This window comes from Capra hircus, chromosome 19, assembly GCF_001704415.2.
Source record: "Capra hircus breed San Clemente chromosome 19, ASM170441v1, whole genome shotgun sequence".
Taxonomy (NCBI): domain Eukaryota; kingdom Metazoa; phylum Chordata; class Mammalia; order Artiodactyla; family Bovidae; genus Capra; species Capra hircus.
Genome location: NC_030826.1, coordinates 38653699 through 38666391, shown reverse-complemented (window position 1 = coordinate 38666391; position 12693 = coordinate 38653699). Strand labels below are relative to the sequence as shown.

General features: G+C 46.9%; 1 protein-coding gene across 3 annotated transcripts in view; it reads right to left on the bottom strand.

Annotated features, from left to right (window-relative positions):
- SOCS7 (suppressor of cytokine signaling 7) overlaps positions 1-12148 on the bottom strand; it is a 31411-nt gene extending 19263 nt beyond the window's left edge. The window contains exons 1-4 of one of the 3 annotated variants that reach the window (XM_018064968.1): positions 10996-12148; positions 3574-3638; positions 998-1102; positions 417-518 (exon numbers count right to left, since the gene is read on the bottom strand). In XM_018064968.1, coding sequence (XP_017920457.1) covers positions 417-518; positions 998-1102; positions 3574-3638; positions 10996-11963 — 1240 coding nt within the window. In that variant the 5' untranslated portion in view covers positions 11964-12148. The remainder of the gene's footprint in view (positions 1-416; positions 519-997; positions 1103-3573; positions 3639-10995) is intronic. The other 2 variants (XM_018064969.1, XM_018064970.1) reach the window with 2 other exon arrangements.

Here is a 12693-nt window from a genome sequence, read left to right as displayed (position 1 = left end):
CTACTGAATGCTTGGTACTTATTTACAAGGCTGCAGTAAATGCTAAAAGCTTAGAAAGACCACAGAACTTTGAAAACCAGCAACATATTAAACCTCCTCACTCTACTGAAATTAAGGCAGTTTCCTAAGTGATACTGACTCAAGGATTGCAAACAAGTTTCAGTAGCAAAGAGACAAAAAAAAAATCCAACAGTCTTTTATCTCTACCAAAAATCAGATTTGCCTCCATAAAGAAAACAGGCTAAAATAACTAGTGCTTGGCCTCATTTCCAAGGAGTTCTGGTCCAGCCAAGGGGATATGATTTAAGCTTTCTCCTAAGTTCTTTTATTTCCATAAATAGATCTCTCCCATCCGTCAAAAGTGTTTCACTTTGTACTCCCCACTCTTGCAAGTCTTGCCTCTAAGCTAAGCTAACCTGGGGCATGGGGTGGAGGAGGCGGAGGTAAGGGGAAAGACTGCAGGGAAGACCCCATCGGAGCCACAAGGACAGATGTAGGCAGCGTCCCACTGATATCATCTAGAAGAGAGAACAAAAGCAAGAGGTTCAGAAATATGGGCACAGAATGCGCACAGGGAAGGCAGAGGAGAGGGAAAAGGATCATCAGGCTGCCCTCTGGGGCAAAATGGCCTGAGCTTCACCCTGCCTTTTTTGCACAGAGGGCCACAATCATCTTAATCTGGTTTCCTTTGCTTGAAAGTAGGAAAGTAAGGATATCCCCAAAGCTGCCCACTGGCAGTAGATTCAGAACAAGATAAATACTCTTTATAAATAAATAAAGATTGAAATAATATATGGACAGGAGATGTTACAGCATGCAGGTAAGAGACCCATTTAAGCACTTTGGAGATGAGAGGGGTGCTGAGAATGGGACAAGAAATATAATAACTGGGTCATCATTAGAAACCCAATAGTCTGTTTGGTTCCTGGCAAAGAACAACAGGTCGATAGAGCTCACCCTCCCACAGGGCAAGAAGGAAGAGGGGAGGAAACTATACCTAGGAGGCTGAGGCTTCGTCTTGGAGGAGGAGGGGGAGTTGGAGGGTGTGGAGAGGTCAGGCCCCGCTGAGAGATGTCCACATCCACAAGTGACACTGTTTCACCTGAAGGATTCATGGAGCAAGCATGTTACAGTAGCACCTTGCCCAAAGCCAAGGCCAGGAAACAAAAGGAGGCAGAGAGCAAGCAAGGGACGCCAGAGGTCCATGGCTCTCAGGAAGTGCAAAATCTAATGCTCCCACGGCTGGAATCCCCCCAGTCCAGGTACCTGAGAAGTCAATTTTAAAATCCATTATTCCTTTAAGAAGTCTTCTTTATTCAAATGGAACCCACACCATTTATTTTTATAGATTTGTGTATCAATTTTTGCCTCAGGGAGCAAGGCAAGCAACTTTTTACAAGCCCAAATGGACAAGGACAGCAAGCACCATTAAAATATAAGAACTGTTACGCTGAATCCAGATAAAGGTCCCAATGTTAGCCCCAACTTCTTCCTAAATGGGGCTTTCCACATCGAGATTTTCCAGTATAGTCACTCCTAAGAGGCCCAACCATTTCAGATATCAACTAACTCCTAACAGCTGAGGCTACAAAGGCTGAAAAGTGCATTTACAATCCTGATAATTAATTATTTCCACAGTCAGGCAAAAGTCAGGTAAGCTTAGAGGAAGCTTCTCAGTAGGAACTGTGGGGGGCGGGGGGGAGGTACACATGGTTTCTCTTACTTTCCAGCATGTTATGCAGTTCTGTTCTCTACCATATTCACTCCTTGCCATCCAGCACAGCTACCCTCTCTTCTTATGAATCACCAGAGAATGAAGGCTATTTTATCAACCTTCTGTTGAAGGTCGCAAAGAGTCAGTTTGTTTTGGTAGATCTTATCCACAAGTCAGAATTTGGGATTTCTCTAATTTGGCCCTTAGGGTGTTATTTCCAACACCTTTTTCTTTTGTAGGAAGCTGAATTAGCCCCTAGCTAGAATCTTAATGTTTCCCAGTTAAGAAAATGAGGTAACAAATATCTCTAAAAGACCAGAAACTGGGCATTCAGAATCTAATACAGTTTGTGGTGTTTTGTTTTGTTGTTTTTTTCCCTCCAACAAAGGTCTTGAACACTAAGATAAGCAGAAAAGCTCTTCCAAAAGTCATCAGTGGAACTTCTAGAATTCATCACACAGCTTACTGAGGGCCTAGCTGCCCAGGGCTTCCCTTGTGGCTCAGCTAGTAAAGAATCTGCCTGCAATGTGGGAGACTTGGGTTCCATCCCTGGGTAGGGAAGATCCCCTGGAGAAAGGAAAGGTTACCCACTCCAGTATTCTGGCCTAAAAAATTCCATGGACAGTCCAAGAGGTCTCAAAGACTCAGACAGGAATGAGGGACTTTCACTTTCGCTTTAGCTGCCCAGAGCAATGCAATGAGCCCAAGGTGCCGGAAGGGTCAGAGAGGTCTAGCTTGTAGGTAGTATAGCACTTAAAGGAAATAATTCAAGAGAGCTAAGGTTCTTTGAAATAAGAACATGGGACCTGAAACTACAAATGTGGGTTTCATTACTTTAAAAGGGAAACAACTACTAACTAGAAAGACATTCTGCTACAGGGTAAGATCCTTTAATTCCTTGCTTGGGCTAAGAACAGAGGACCTCCTTCTCCACCAGTGCCTATTACAGGCACCAAACTCACCTGTTCTGACAGTTCACAGCAGTCTACTCAGTAATGGGGGTTCCACTAGACTGTTGAACATTTTCCTGAAAATGTCCAGTCCCAGATCATAATTCTTGTAATCATCTTTTTCAAGGGACACAATATCCAAGAGTTTGAAACTAGGATTAGGTTTAAAGGATTCTCGGCCACACCCAGTGAGGAGCACTCAGTTTTTGAAACTTGAGGCTGTGTGCTTCAGATGTCCTTTTCTACAGCTCACTCAAGCAGAAACTCCACACCTGACTCACAGAACAAAAGGTTTCCCTCTCAGAAAAACCTCCCCTTCAAAGGAGAAGGTGAAAGGATATTTGACCACTTTCTTACTTTAGCAACTGTGTTCCCCCGCTGCATGAGGAGAGACTTAAATTAGATCCAATAAGAACGCTTAACAGCTGCAAGAACTGTTAGCCCCCAAAATGAGTAAGACAAGAGTTCATGTGATTCCCCTTTGCCCAAAGTCTTTAAAAATAGACCAGTTCATTGTGGATCATGTTTATTAGATAATCCATGAACTCCCTTTGGAAGCAGGTACAGGAACTGTATGACTTCCAGAGTCCTTTATGTGCTATGAGCCTATAAATTTGTATTTCCTACTTTTAATTTACAAGTGATGACCCTGAACTAAAGCCTGCATAACTGCCAGGGCCACCTAATTACCAGCAAGCAGTCTCTACCTCAAACTATAAAGCATCCAAAATTAAGAACACATTCCACACCTTAAAAATAGTGTCACCCCAAACCCAGCAGGCACGGAATGAAGAAAATAACTGCAGACATGCCTGCAGCTCCCTCTGCGATGCATCTGCAAGTGTTTCCTGACACGTCTCAGAACAGTCCTGCTTTTAGATGTTAAAGAAAAAGAAACAGATCACCTACCTGTGAACAGCGGGCTGAAGGAGACTGGAGAAAAGGCACTTTGAGTTCTTGTCAACCTGGGTTTCCTGAGGGGTGAGAAAGCACACAGAGAATGAGGCGGAGAATGCACACACATGCATTCAAATCACTGCAGCACTCAATCCCAGATGCACTGAAAAATAAAGCAAACCCGAGTCACTGTCAACCACACTTTAAAGACTAAAATTTAAAGAGGGAAAAATAATTAAGGCGATTCCTTAGATAGATTTGGCTACAGAATTCACCAGCCTACAAAGCAATAAGAAATCTCTTTGGAGCTTTCCACACTCATCACCTTAAAAGAGTAAAACATCTTGAGTGGTAATTAGTAAGTCCATTTCTAGGGGAAGAAATTCAGATGCAGAGTTGATTCTCACAGGAAAGCCAAGAGAAAGGCTCTTGACCTGAATAGGTGCCTCTTCAGAGCACCAGCTTTCCCTCTGGGCCTGCTCTTAGGAGCAGGAGGTCCCAAAGTGAACCAGGCAAGATTTTTGGATTTGAGAATAGAACTACAGGATATAATGCAATCTTCAACCAGTAAGGCCTCTGATTTTTGCAAAATGTCCCCAAGCCACGAGTCAAAGCCAAAGGCCAACAAGGGAGCCTCTTCAAGTTAAGATGCTCTGCCTGGCACCCAAAGAAGGTGCCTCTTCTTTTTTGAGCTGCGAGTCATAGACTCCCCACCACCCCATGCCTGTTCTTGATGCTGCTCCCAAACCAGCTGGAAATCCCAGATCTCTGAAGACACACCAAAGGTAACTTCATATTGCACCAATTTCAACTGGTTTTGGGTGAGAAATGAAATGAAAGGAATCCAAAAGACTGATAAAAGTCTTTCTGGCTAGAAATGTGCTAATCACCTCAGGATGACTGAACTGACTATAAGGGAAAGAAGTGGAGGTGATGAAAATATGCTATATCTTGATTGTGGAAGAGGTTATGATTTTGACATCTGTCAAAATTAACAGAACTAAGCAACGAAAAAAAGGTGAATTTTAGGTGGTATATAAATTGTATCTCAACAAATCAGCCCTTAAAAAAAAATCCACAGCCAAATTAAATGCCTGACTCCACACCTTAGAGCTGGCTCACTTTCCAAAATTACTCTCACCCAAAGGTTTAAATAAAACTTCAACTGAACCAAGAGATGGGGAAAAGCAAAGAAAATCCAAAATGAAATCCTACTTTGAATTATTTGACTTTGGAAGATCTTTATGCATTTATGTTTTAACACAGATGTCTGTGCTTCTCAGAACTCACTTCAAACAGAATTTCAAAACCATACTGTGAAGCCCTTACTCAGAAATAGCTGAGATGCTGGATTCCCTTTCCTGACCCATCTCACACTCCCTCTGTAGCCGCCTCCATGCTGAGACTTGAGAAGTCTAATGACGTGCCCACTGTGAACGCCCCGCCCACAGCACACACAGGAGAGGTTGGCTGCACCAGAAAAAGACAGGAGCACACACAGTCCCTCTATTTATAAAAGTTGCTTGTGGCAGTCTGCAGCTTAGTCCCAACACTCCAGAGGTCTGGGATGGAAAATGAATTCCACTGGACATTAACTTTAAGACCGAAGAATGTCCAAGCTGATTTTTATTCGGTAACTTGCCGATACATTAAACTCAGCAAGCAGAAACCTGAAGCACTGGCCTCTCAGAGGGTTCACACCTCAGCCATTTGGCTGTTTGCCTCTTTTCAAAGGAAGCTGCAATGCTCTGCCATCTGCCCATCCTGAGGACGAAGCTCCTCAGTGCCAAGCGCTGAAGAACAGCAGCACCCAGTGCACACATCCTGCCGAGGCCTCCTCGCTCCAGCCCATCTTCTCCCCACTCCCGACATTTTGAAGAAGAAAGTCATAGTTTCTAGGATCTAGAAAAAGAAATATATACGACTCTAAATCCAGGCAGAGCCATTTGAGGGTCTCAGAATGGTTTTTTTCTGACAAATAAGGAAGCTTAGAGAGGTAGAAGGTCTAAGAGGCTGACAGGCCAATAACAAATCTGAGTGCTCCCTTCTCTCTTTGGGGAGATATTGTCTAACTAAAAATCCAAAGCAGTTTCTGTCTCAAGGATCCTGAGAGCACTCTAATGGCAGTCATTCATGAAAAGACCAATCTAGACAACTATAAAACACAAAGCAAGGGAATGATTAACATAAAATTGAGGATGGTGGTTACACTGGGGGAGGGCGGAGTTGTAATCAGGAAGCCACACTCAGGGGTCTTCAAAGATACTGATAACATTTTGTCAAGCTTAGTGATGGTTACCTAAATATACATTTCATTATTATTATAGTATATACATTTTATAAATTTCTTTTTGTATATCTGAAACACTTAAAATAACCATTCTAAGCTAGATATGCTGTTGTTTGGGAAGCAACAAGAATGATATGGCTCCATATAAAATTTTTAACTAACCCTTCTATACGACATTCCCATATTATTCTTCTCCCCAAATCACCTTGACAAGCATTAGGGTACAAAGTTAAGCCACTGTAACTCTGCCAGCGGACCACTTGCATCTTAGCAGCAGAAAGACCTGAAGGGTGATGTCGGGTAGGACATGGTGGGCTATACCTAAGGTGGCAAGCAGAAGACCTTAGGTCTTCTCTGCGGCTAGCAGTCCTTTGTGTCAGCTACGCACTGCTTGTGCTGTGAGTAACAAAGACATAGGATGTCTCTGTCCACTTCCGTTCTGCAAATTACTAATTAAATGGCAACAGATCTGTGGGATAAAAGGAGTTAAAAACATTAGACTAGACAGGCTGACAACACATTGATATAACTACTGGCCACTTTTCAAATTCCTTGAAACCTAAAATACAAACAATGACATAGTAATGCTCTTTCTCTCTTGTCCATAAATCCCTTCTACAGTGTCCTAAGACTTACACATGTCCTTTGCTAACTTTTAAAGTAGGATCCAAATATCAGGTTTTGCAGCCGCAATTTACCTCTGCCCCCGTTAAAGCATACAATGCCAAGTCAGCCAGCCTGTGCCATTTCCAACACATCACAAGCCAGTGTCTGTTCATGTGCTACAGGCACAAAAACCATGTGCTCATTTTTAGTTCCAATACACAGACATCTGTGCAACAAGGTCAGATCCAAAACTCCACCATAAACCAACTAAAGAACCTATGGAGGGAACTTGCAGGGAAAAGCCCAGAGGGGCAGCCGAAGGTCTAAAACCTTAGAAATGATGTCAGTGGGCAAAACGTAAAGGAGTAAAAGACGCAAGACTCAAATGGACAGAGACTTCTAAAGCCAGGTTGCTCATTCCAAAACAGAGCTGCCAACCACAACCACTTCAGGGAAAAATAGTTGAAAAGATCAACAGAATATGGACCCAAAACCTAAACATAAAGGCAGACCCTCTTCACCACACCATAAAATCATTTTTCTCTCAGTATGTCATGCTCTTTCTCAAAAAGACTCCCTTAGACCCAAAGACTCAAGAAAACAGAGAAAAGGGTTTCTCATGTCTGCCAGGTCTATTCATGACAGCAGGGCCCCAAACTGATGCCAAGGCAGCCTCTCTTTCCAAAATTGTATCTTTTTCCCCAAACAAATAGATAGGAAACCACTACAAAACTGTTCTCCATTTTTCCACCCCACAACTATGAAGACTGCCAGCAATAGCCTCAACCGTTAAGTAAGATTAAAAAAAAAAAAAAAAAAAAAACCTTGAGAAATGAACAAGGCACCCATTTCCAACCAAATGTGTATTATGGAATGCTTCAAAAAAAGTCGGGTTGAATGCTATTTCTCACCAAATACAAAGGAAGATAATCAGCTAAACATATGTGAACCAGACAAGGGAACTTCACTGGTTTTCCTGAAATAGCAATCCTATATAACACTGAAGCCCACAGGCATCAAGCCCAGCTCTCTGAATTTCAACATATGTGTGTTACACAGCCTAGCCCAGTTCTCCAGAACAGAAACCTGATTAGCTGGTGAGCCCATGTATTCCTTCACTTCAAGAGTTCTCTAAGCTAACTCATACTAGACCTCAGGACCTAAGACTCTGTATCCAGGAAGGCCAACTTAGCAGACTCCAAAGTATCTGAAAGGAACTAAAGTCTTGCTTAATGTTAAAATATGAGGGACTTCCCTGGTGGTCCAGTGGCTAAGACTGCAGGTGGCCTGGGTTCAATCCCTGGTCAAGGAACTAGATTCTTGTGTCCCGCAACTAAAGACAGCAGCCAAATAAATAAGTAATTTTTTTTTAAAATATGGAAACTGTTAAGCCTTGTAAAGTGACCATCGGGGGACTTCCCTTGTGGTTCAGCAAGACTGTGCTTCCACCGCAGGGGTGCAGGTTAGTTTCTCTGGTCAAGGAACTAAGATCCTACATGCCATGCAGCACTGCCAAAAAAATTCACAAAATTTAAAATAACGGCGCGAGGGCTTCCCTGGTGGTCCAGTGGTTGGGAGGCAGCCTGCCAGTGCAGGGGACACAGGTCCAATCCCTGCTCTGAGAAGATCCCATATACCCTGAGGCGACTGCTGACTCAGTGCTCCGGAGTCCACAAGCCACAACTACTGAAGCCTAGAGGCTGTGCTCCGGAACAAGAGAGGCCACAGCAATGAGAAGCCTGTGCACTGCAACGAAGAGTGGCCCCCGCTCACTGAAACTAGAGAAGGCTGGTGCACAGCAATGGAGACCCAGCACAGCCAAAAAAAAAAAAAAAGCCCGTTGGAGATACTTTCTCGTGACAGCTGTGGGAAAGGCAAATACTGAGAAGAGCAAAGAGAATCATGCCTAGAGGTTACTGCAAAAGCCCCAAATTATACAGCAAAGACTGCAGAGACTCATAATTAACTCCAACCAACAATAAGAAGGCAGGCATACACCTTCTGGCGAAGGTCTGACATTTCTCATGGCTTCCAGGTCCTACCAATCGAAACAAGAGAACAAGCTAAAAATTCAAACTTATCCTTCCTCCCAACAGGGCAGACTTACTGAGGTGTAGATCCATAGAAATCACAACTACCCTGGCCAGACTTATCAAGTTTCTCACAGCTGCAAGACTGCCAGCAAGACTGGCACATAGTAAGCTATGGAAAAGCTAACGAGAAAATCTAACAGTACCAAATCCTAAGCATTTTTAAAAACTTCACCAGTTCTATTTTACTACCTCTCCTCCAAAGGCAAAAAATATATTCCATCTCAATTTCTCTTGTCTTCACTCTATTCCTATAAGGTCAAGAACAAGACAGGAATCACTTCCATTTTACAGATTAAAAAAGGAGGGAAGCATGAAGAAAACAAAATCGGCCTGCATCTCACAGGTGATGTTGGAGTCCTACAAGGAATCCAGATGTTCACATTCTCTGTACAACATGCTGCCTCCTAAGAGCAGTCAACCAAACGTTCATACATGAATACCTAGCTCCTCTCCAATTCATCAGAAAAAGTTCTTGGACCAAAAAATGTAATTCTCCAGTGCCCGGAACTCAGCTTCTTTGCAGAGCTACAGACCAATTCACTCTGCAGGAGAAATCGGTATTGTGCTTAGCGTGAGGGTTGGTGACAGAGCCGCCAATGACCATTAAATTCTGTTTCCAAAGGCAAAAACCGTATAATGTTATACGCCTTTTCCTCTTCCTAATCTATTAGACGTTGCAGCTAATTTCACGCCACACCTCATATTTGGTGTCTCTGGAATCTTAGACCAAGTCCTGATCAATATGGAACAAAGGCAGGACAAACCACAAGAAAATTAGCAATCTATCCTAGGTCATTACCCACAGCTTCAATCCTGCCCTGCCCCCAGCAAATGAAAATTTCATCTACACCGCTAAGTGGAGCATCGAATGCAGAGTCTACCAGAAAAAAGCTGCTTCAGCAGCCACACGCTTTTTCAGACCTGAGCTCCCAGCATGAGTTTATTGGGAGGCAAATGGTGAAACATACGTTTACCTGAAGGGACAACACACATCAAATTACTGGTTTCTTCAGGGAGTTTAGGTTTTATCTGATCCCAAGATGAGACACTGGCAAGGTGTTCAGAAAAGACAACAAAATCAAACTGACCAGGAATTTCCTGGAGGTCCAGCGATTAGGACTCCACACTCCACTGCAGGGAACACAGGTTCCATCCCTGAGTCAAGGAACTAAGATTCCCCAGGCCATGCAGCCAACAAGAATAACAAAAAAGTGACCCCATACTTTCCTCTTGGAGTAAAGATCCTTTGAAAGGAGAAGTCCATGGATGAGTGATTTTCAGTCCAGATCATATGCGGGAGTTTGTTTTTTTTTTTTTTTTAATTCAAATCTTGGGGCCATCTGATCTTTTCCCAAAGCTCCCCACGTGATTCTGGTGCATAGTAAAATTCTCAATTTGTCTACCTGTTTTTCAGCCTTGGGTTGTGGCCACTGGTGCATCTCATGAATCCATCACATGAGCTGCACCAAAACCAATTCCAAACGTTCTAAGAACCCATTCAGCAGTGCAAACCACAATGGCAGTTACCAAAAGAGAAAATCTAACACTGGATGTCAGAGAGCTGTCTGCACTTCAGAAATGCAGAAAAAAAATCTATGTCTAAGTTTGGAATTTTCATCAGCTGGGGTGGAATTCACGTACAGGTGGCCCAGTGGTATAGAATCTGCCTGCCAATGCAGGAGATGCAAGAAATGCAGTTTCGACCCCTGGGTGGGGAAGATCTCCTGGAGGAGGAAATGGCAACCCATGCCAGTATTCTTGCCTGGAGAATTCCATGAACAGAGGAGCCTGGTGGGGGGCAAAGAGTCAGACAGGACTGAGTATGCATGCACACCATACTTAGAATTCTCATACAGGTTTGAGAACAAGGCTATTTTCTATTCTCACAGTGGTTAGCACATAGGCTTGAGATATCAAGTATGTCTAAGAAACCAATCAAGAAAACATTAAAATTTTGACTAGAGATGCCCAGTTGACTGCTGGCCTACAACTACACAAGTCTGTCACATCATTTGCATGCATGAGTGTGAAGGGGGTGCGTTGCTGGTACACAGAAAGAATAAGCAAGGTGGTCAAACTCAAACTTTCTGCCCCAAAGGCCACACCTTTCCAGCAAGCTTCCTGCCAGGGGTAATGGTAGACACAAACCTTGAAAAAACTTTAAAAGCTGGGCCGGGGCGGGGTGGTTTCAAATCATCGCCCAACTAGAGAAATGCTAACCAGCTGAGAAGTCGGGGTGGGGGTGGGAGGGAGTGAAGGCTGCTCCCACAAACAGCTCTGACCTATTGGGCGATATTACCACCTTTAGCCCCAAGTCTCTGCCTCCTGATGAAGGCCACATCTTAAGAACTGTCAGGATCTTTTTTTTAGCAGTAGAATAAAAGGGAAATGAAACGAGAAAAGTAAGTTTGTCAGCCAACCCCAATGCCCCCGAGCCGGTCTCACCTCCCCGCGTCCAGCTCCCGGCCCGCAGAGCCGCCCATGTCTGTCAGGCTCGCAGCTGAAGCAGCCAGCTCTCCAGAAGGCCTCTTGCCGGCCCCATCCCCACCGCCAGAGCCACCGTTGCAGCTCTTCGTGCGAAACAGGCGACTGAGGCGGATTTTGAGGGAGCCCTTCCGAGAAAGGCCGGCGAGTGGCCGGAGGGGCCCAGGAGGAGGCGGTGGCGGGGGAAGCTGCTGCGGCTGCTCCCCTCGACTCAAGCGCCCGGGAGGGACCAAGTCCTGCATCGGGAAGGGCACCGGGGGTAACTCAGGGCCAGGGGGCTGCAGTAGAAGCCGGCCGCCCCCTCCTCCTCCGCGGCCCGGGCTGCTGAGCTCCTCTTCCGAGCAGCTGTTAGTCTCCAGGCTCTCTGCCTCCGACTCCAAGCCCTCCAGGACCAGCAGCGCGTCGCTCGTTTCCGTGGGGTCCTCCCCGGCCTGCGGGGCGGCAGCAGGCGGCTGGGGCTGCGGAGGGGGCGGCTGCGGGGGACACGGGCACGGGCAGCAACCCCCGCCGACCGTCTTGACCCCCGGCCCCGCCGGCTGCCCGAGCCCCAGAGCGGCCAACTGCGCCTCTAGTCCAGCCGCCGGGCCCCAGGTCCGCTCCAGCGCCAACCCCGGCGGCAGGGCCTTGGGGTCCAGGGCACAGCGGTGCCGGGGACACAGCAGTTCCGAGGGTCCCGGCTCCTGGGCCGCCTCCGCGTCCTCCTCCTCCGGCGGCCGACCCACGTTGCGGAACACCATCAGCTGAGGTGGCCTGGAGCCCCGCGGGCCGGGCCGCGCGAGGAAGGGTGGCGGCGCGGGGCCATGGCCCGGGGGCGGCGGCGGCGGGCCTGGCTCGGGGGCCGCCTCTCCATAGCCGAGCAGGCGGCTCAGGACGCGGTACGAAGCGGCCGCCGCCGCCGCCTCGCCATCCCGGAGCTCGGCCCCCTGCATCGGAGAGAGGGAGGGCGGGCGGCTGGGAGCCGGGCTGGGGTGGGGACTACGGGCCCCGCCGGAGCCCCGCCCGCCGCGGCCCCCGGAGCGACAGCGCTAACGGCCGCCGCGGCCTCTGCCTCATAGAGGGGGCCGGGGGCGCGCGGAGCCCAGCGCGAGCCCAGGCCGCGCGTCGCCGCCACCGAGCACCACCCCCCCTAGATGGCGTCACTTCCGGGAGATGGTGGTCACGCCCCGTCCCCCAGGGCTTGCTCGCCCTGGCCTCTTCAGAGAGTGACGTTGCGCGAAGCCTGGGCAGCTATTGGTCGTGAGCTGCTTCTCGCCTGGGCTTTAGTCCTCAACCCCGACCCTGGTTTTTCACTTCCCAGGCGCTCTGGGCGAAACCACCCCTTCGGGTGAGGGTAAGATGGGATGGCCCTGGAAAGCCTGGTATCGTCCTGGGAGAGAGCCGCTGGCCTTGGGAGGACAATACCTCTGGCTCTGGTCCTACCTATGCAGCTTGGGATGTGTGACCGTGGCCGGGTCATTTGTTCATTGACTGTATCCCCGCCTTGGCATCCAGTGAATATTTATAGAATGACACATGAGAAATATGTTCTAGAGCCAGGCTGTGCTGATAAATGTTGAACAGCAGACTGAAAAGGGGAATGTATGCATATAATATATACGTACATAAATTGTACTGATGCTTCCTGGTGGCTCAGAGGTTAAAGCGTCCACCTGCATCTGC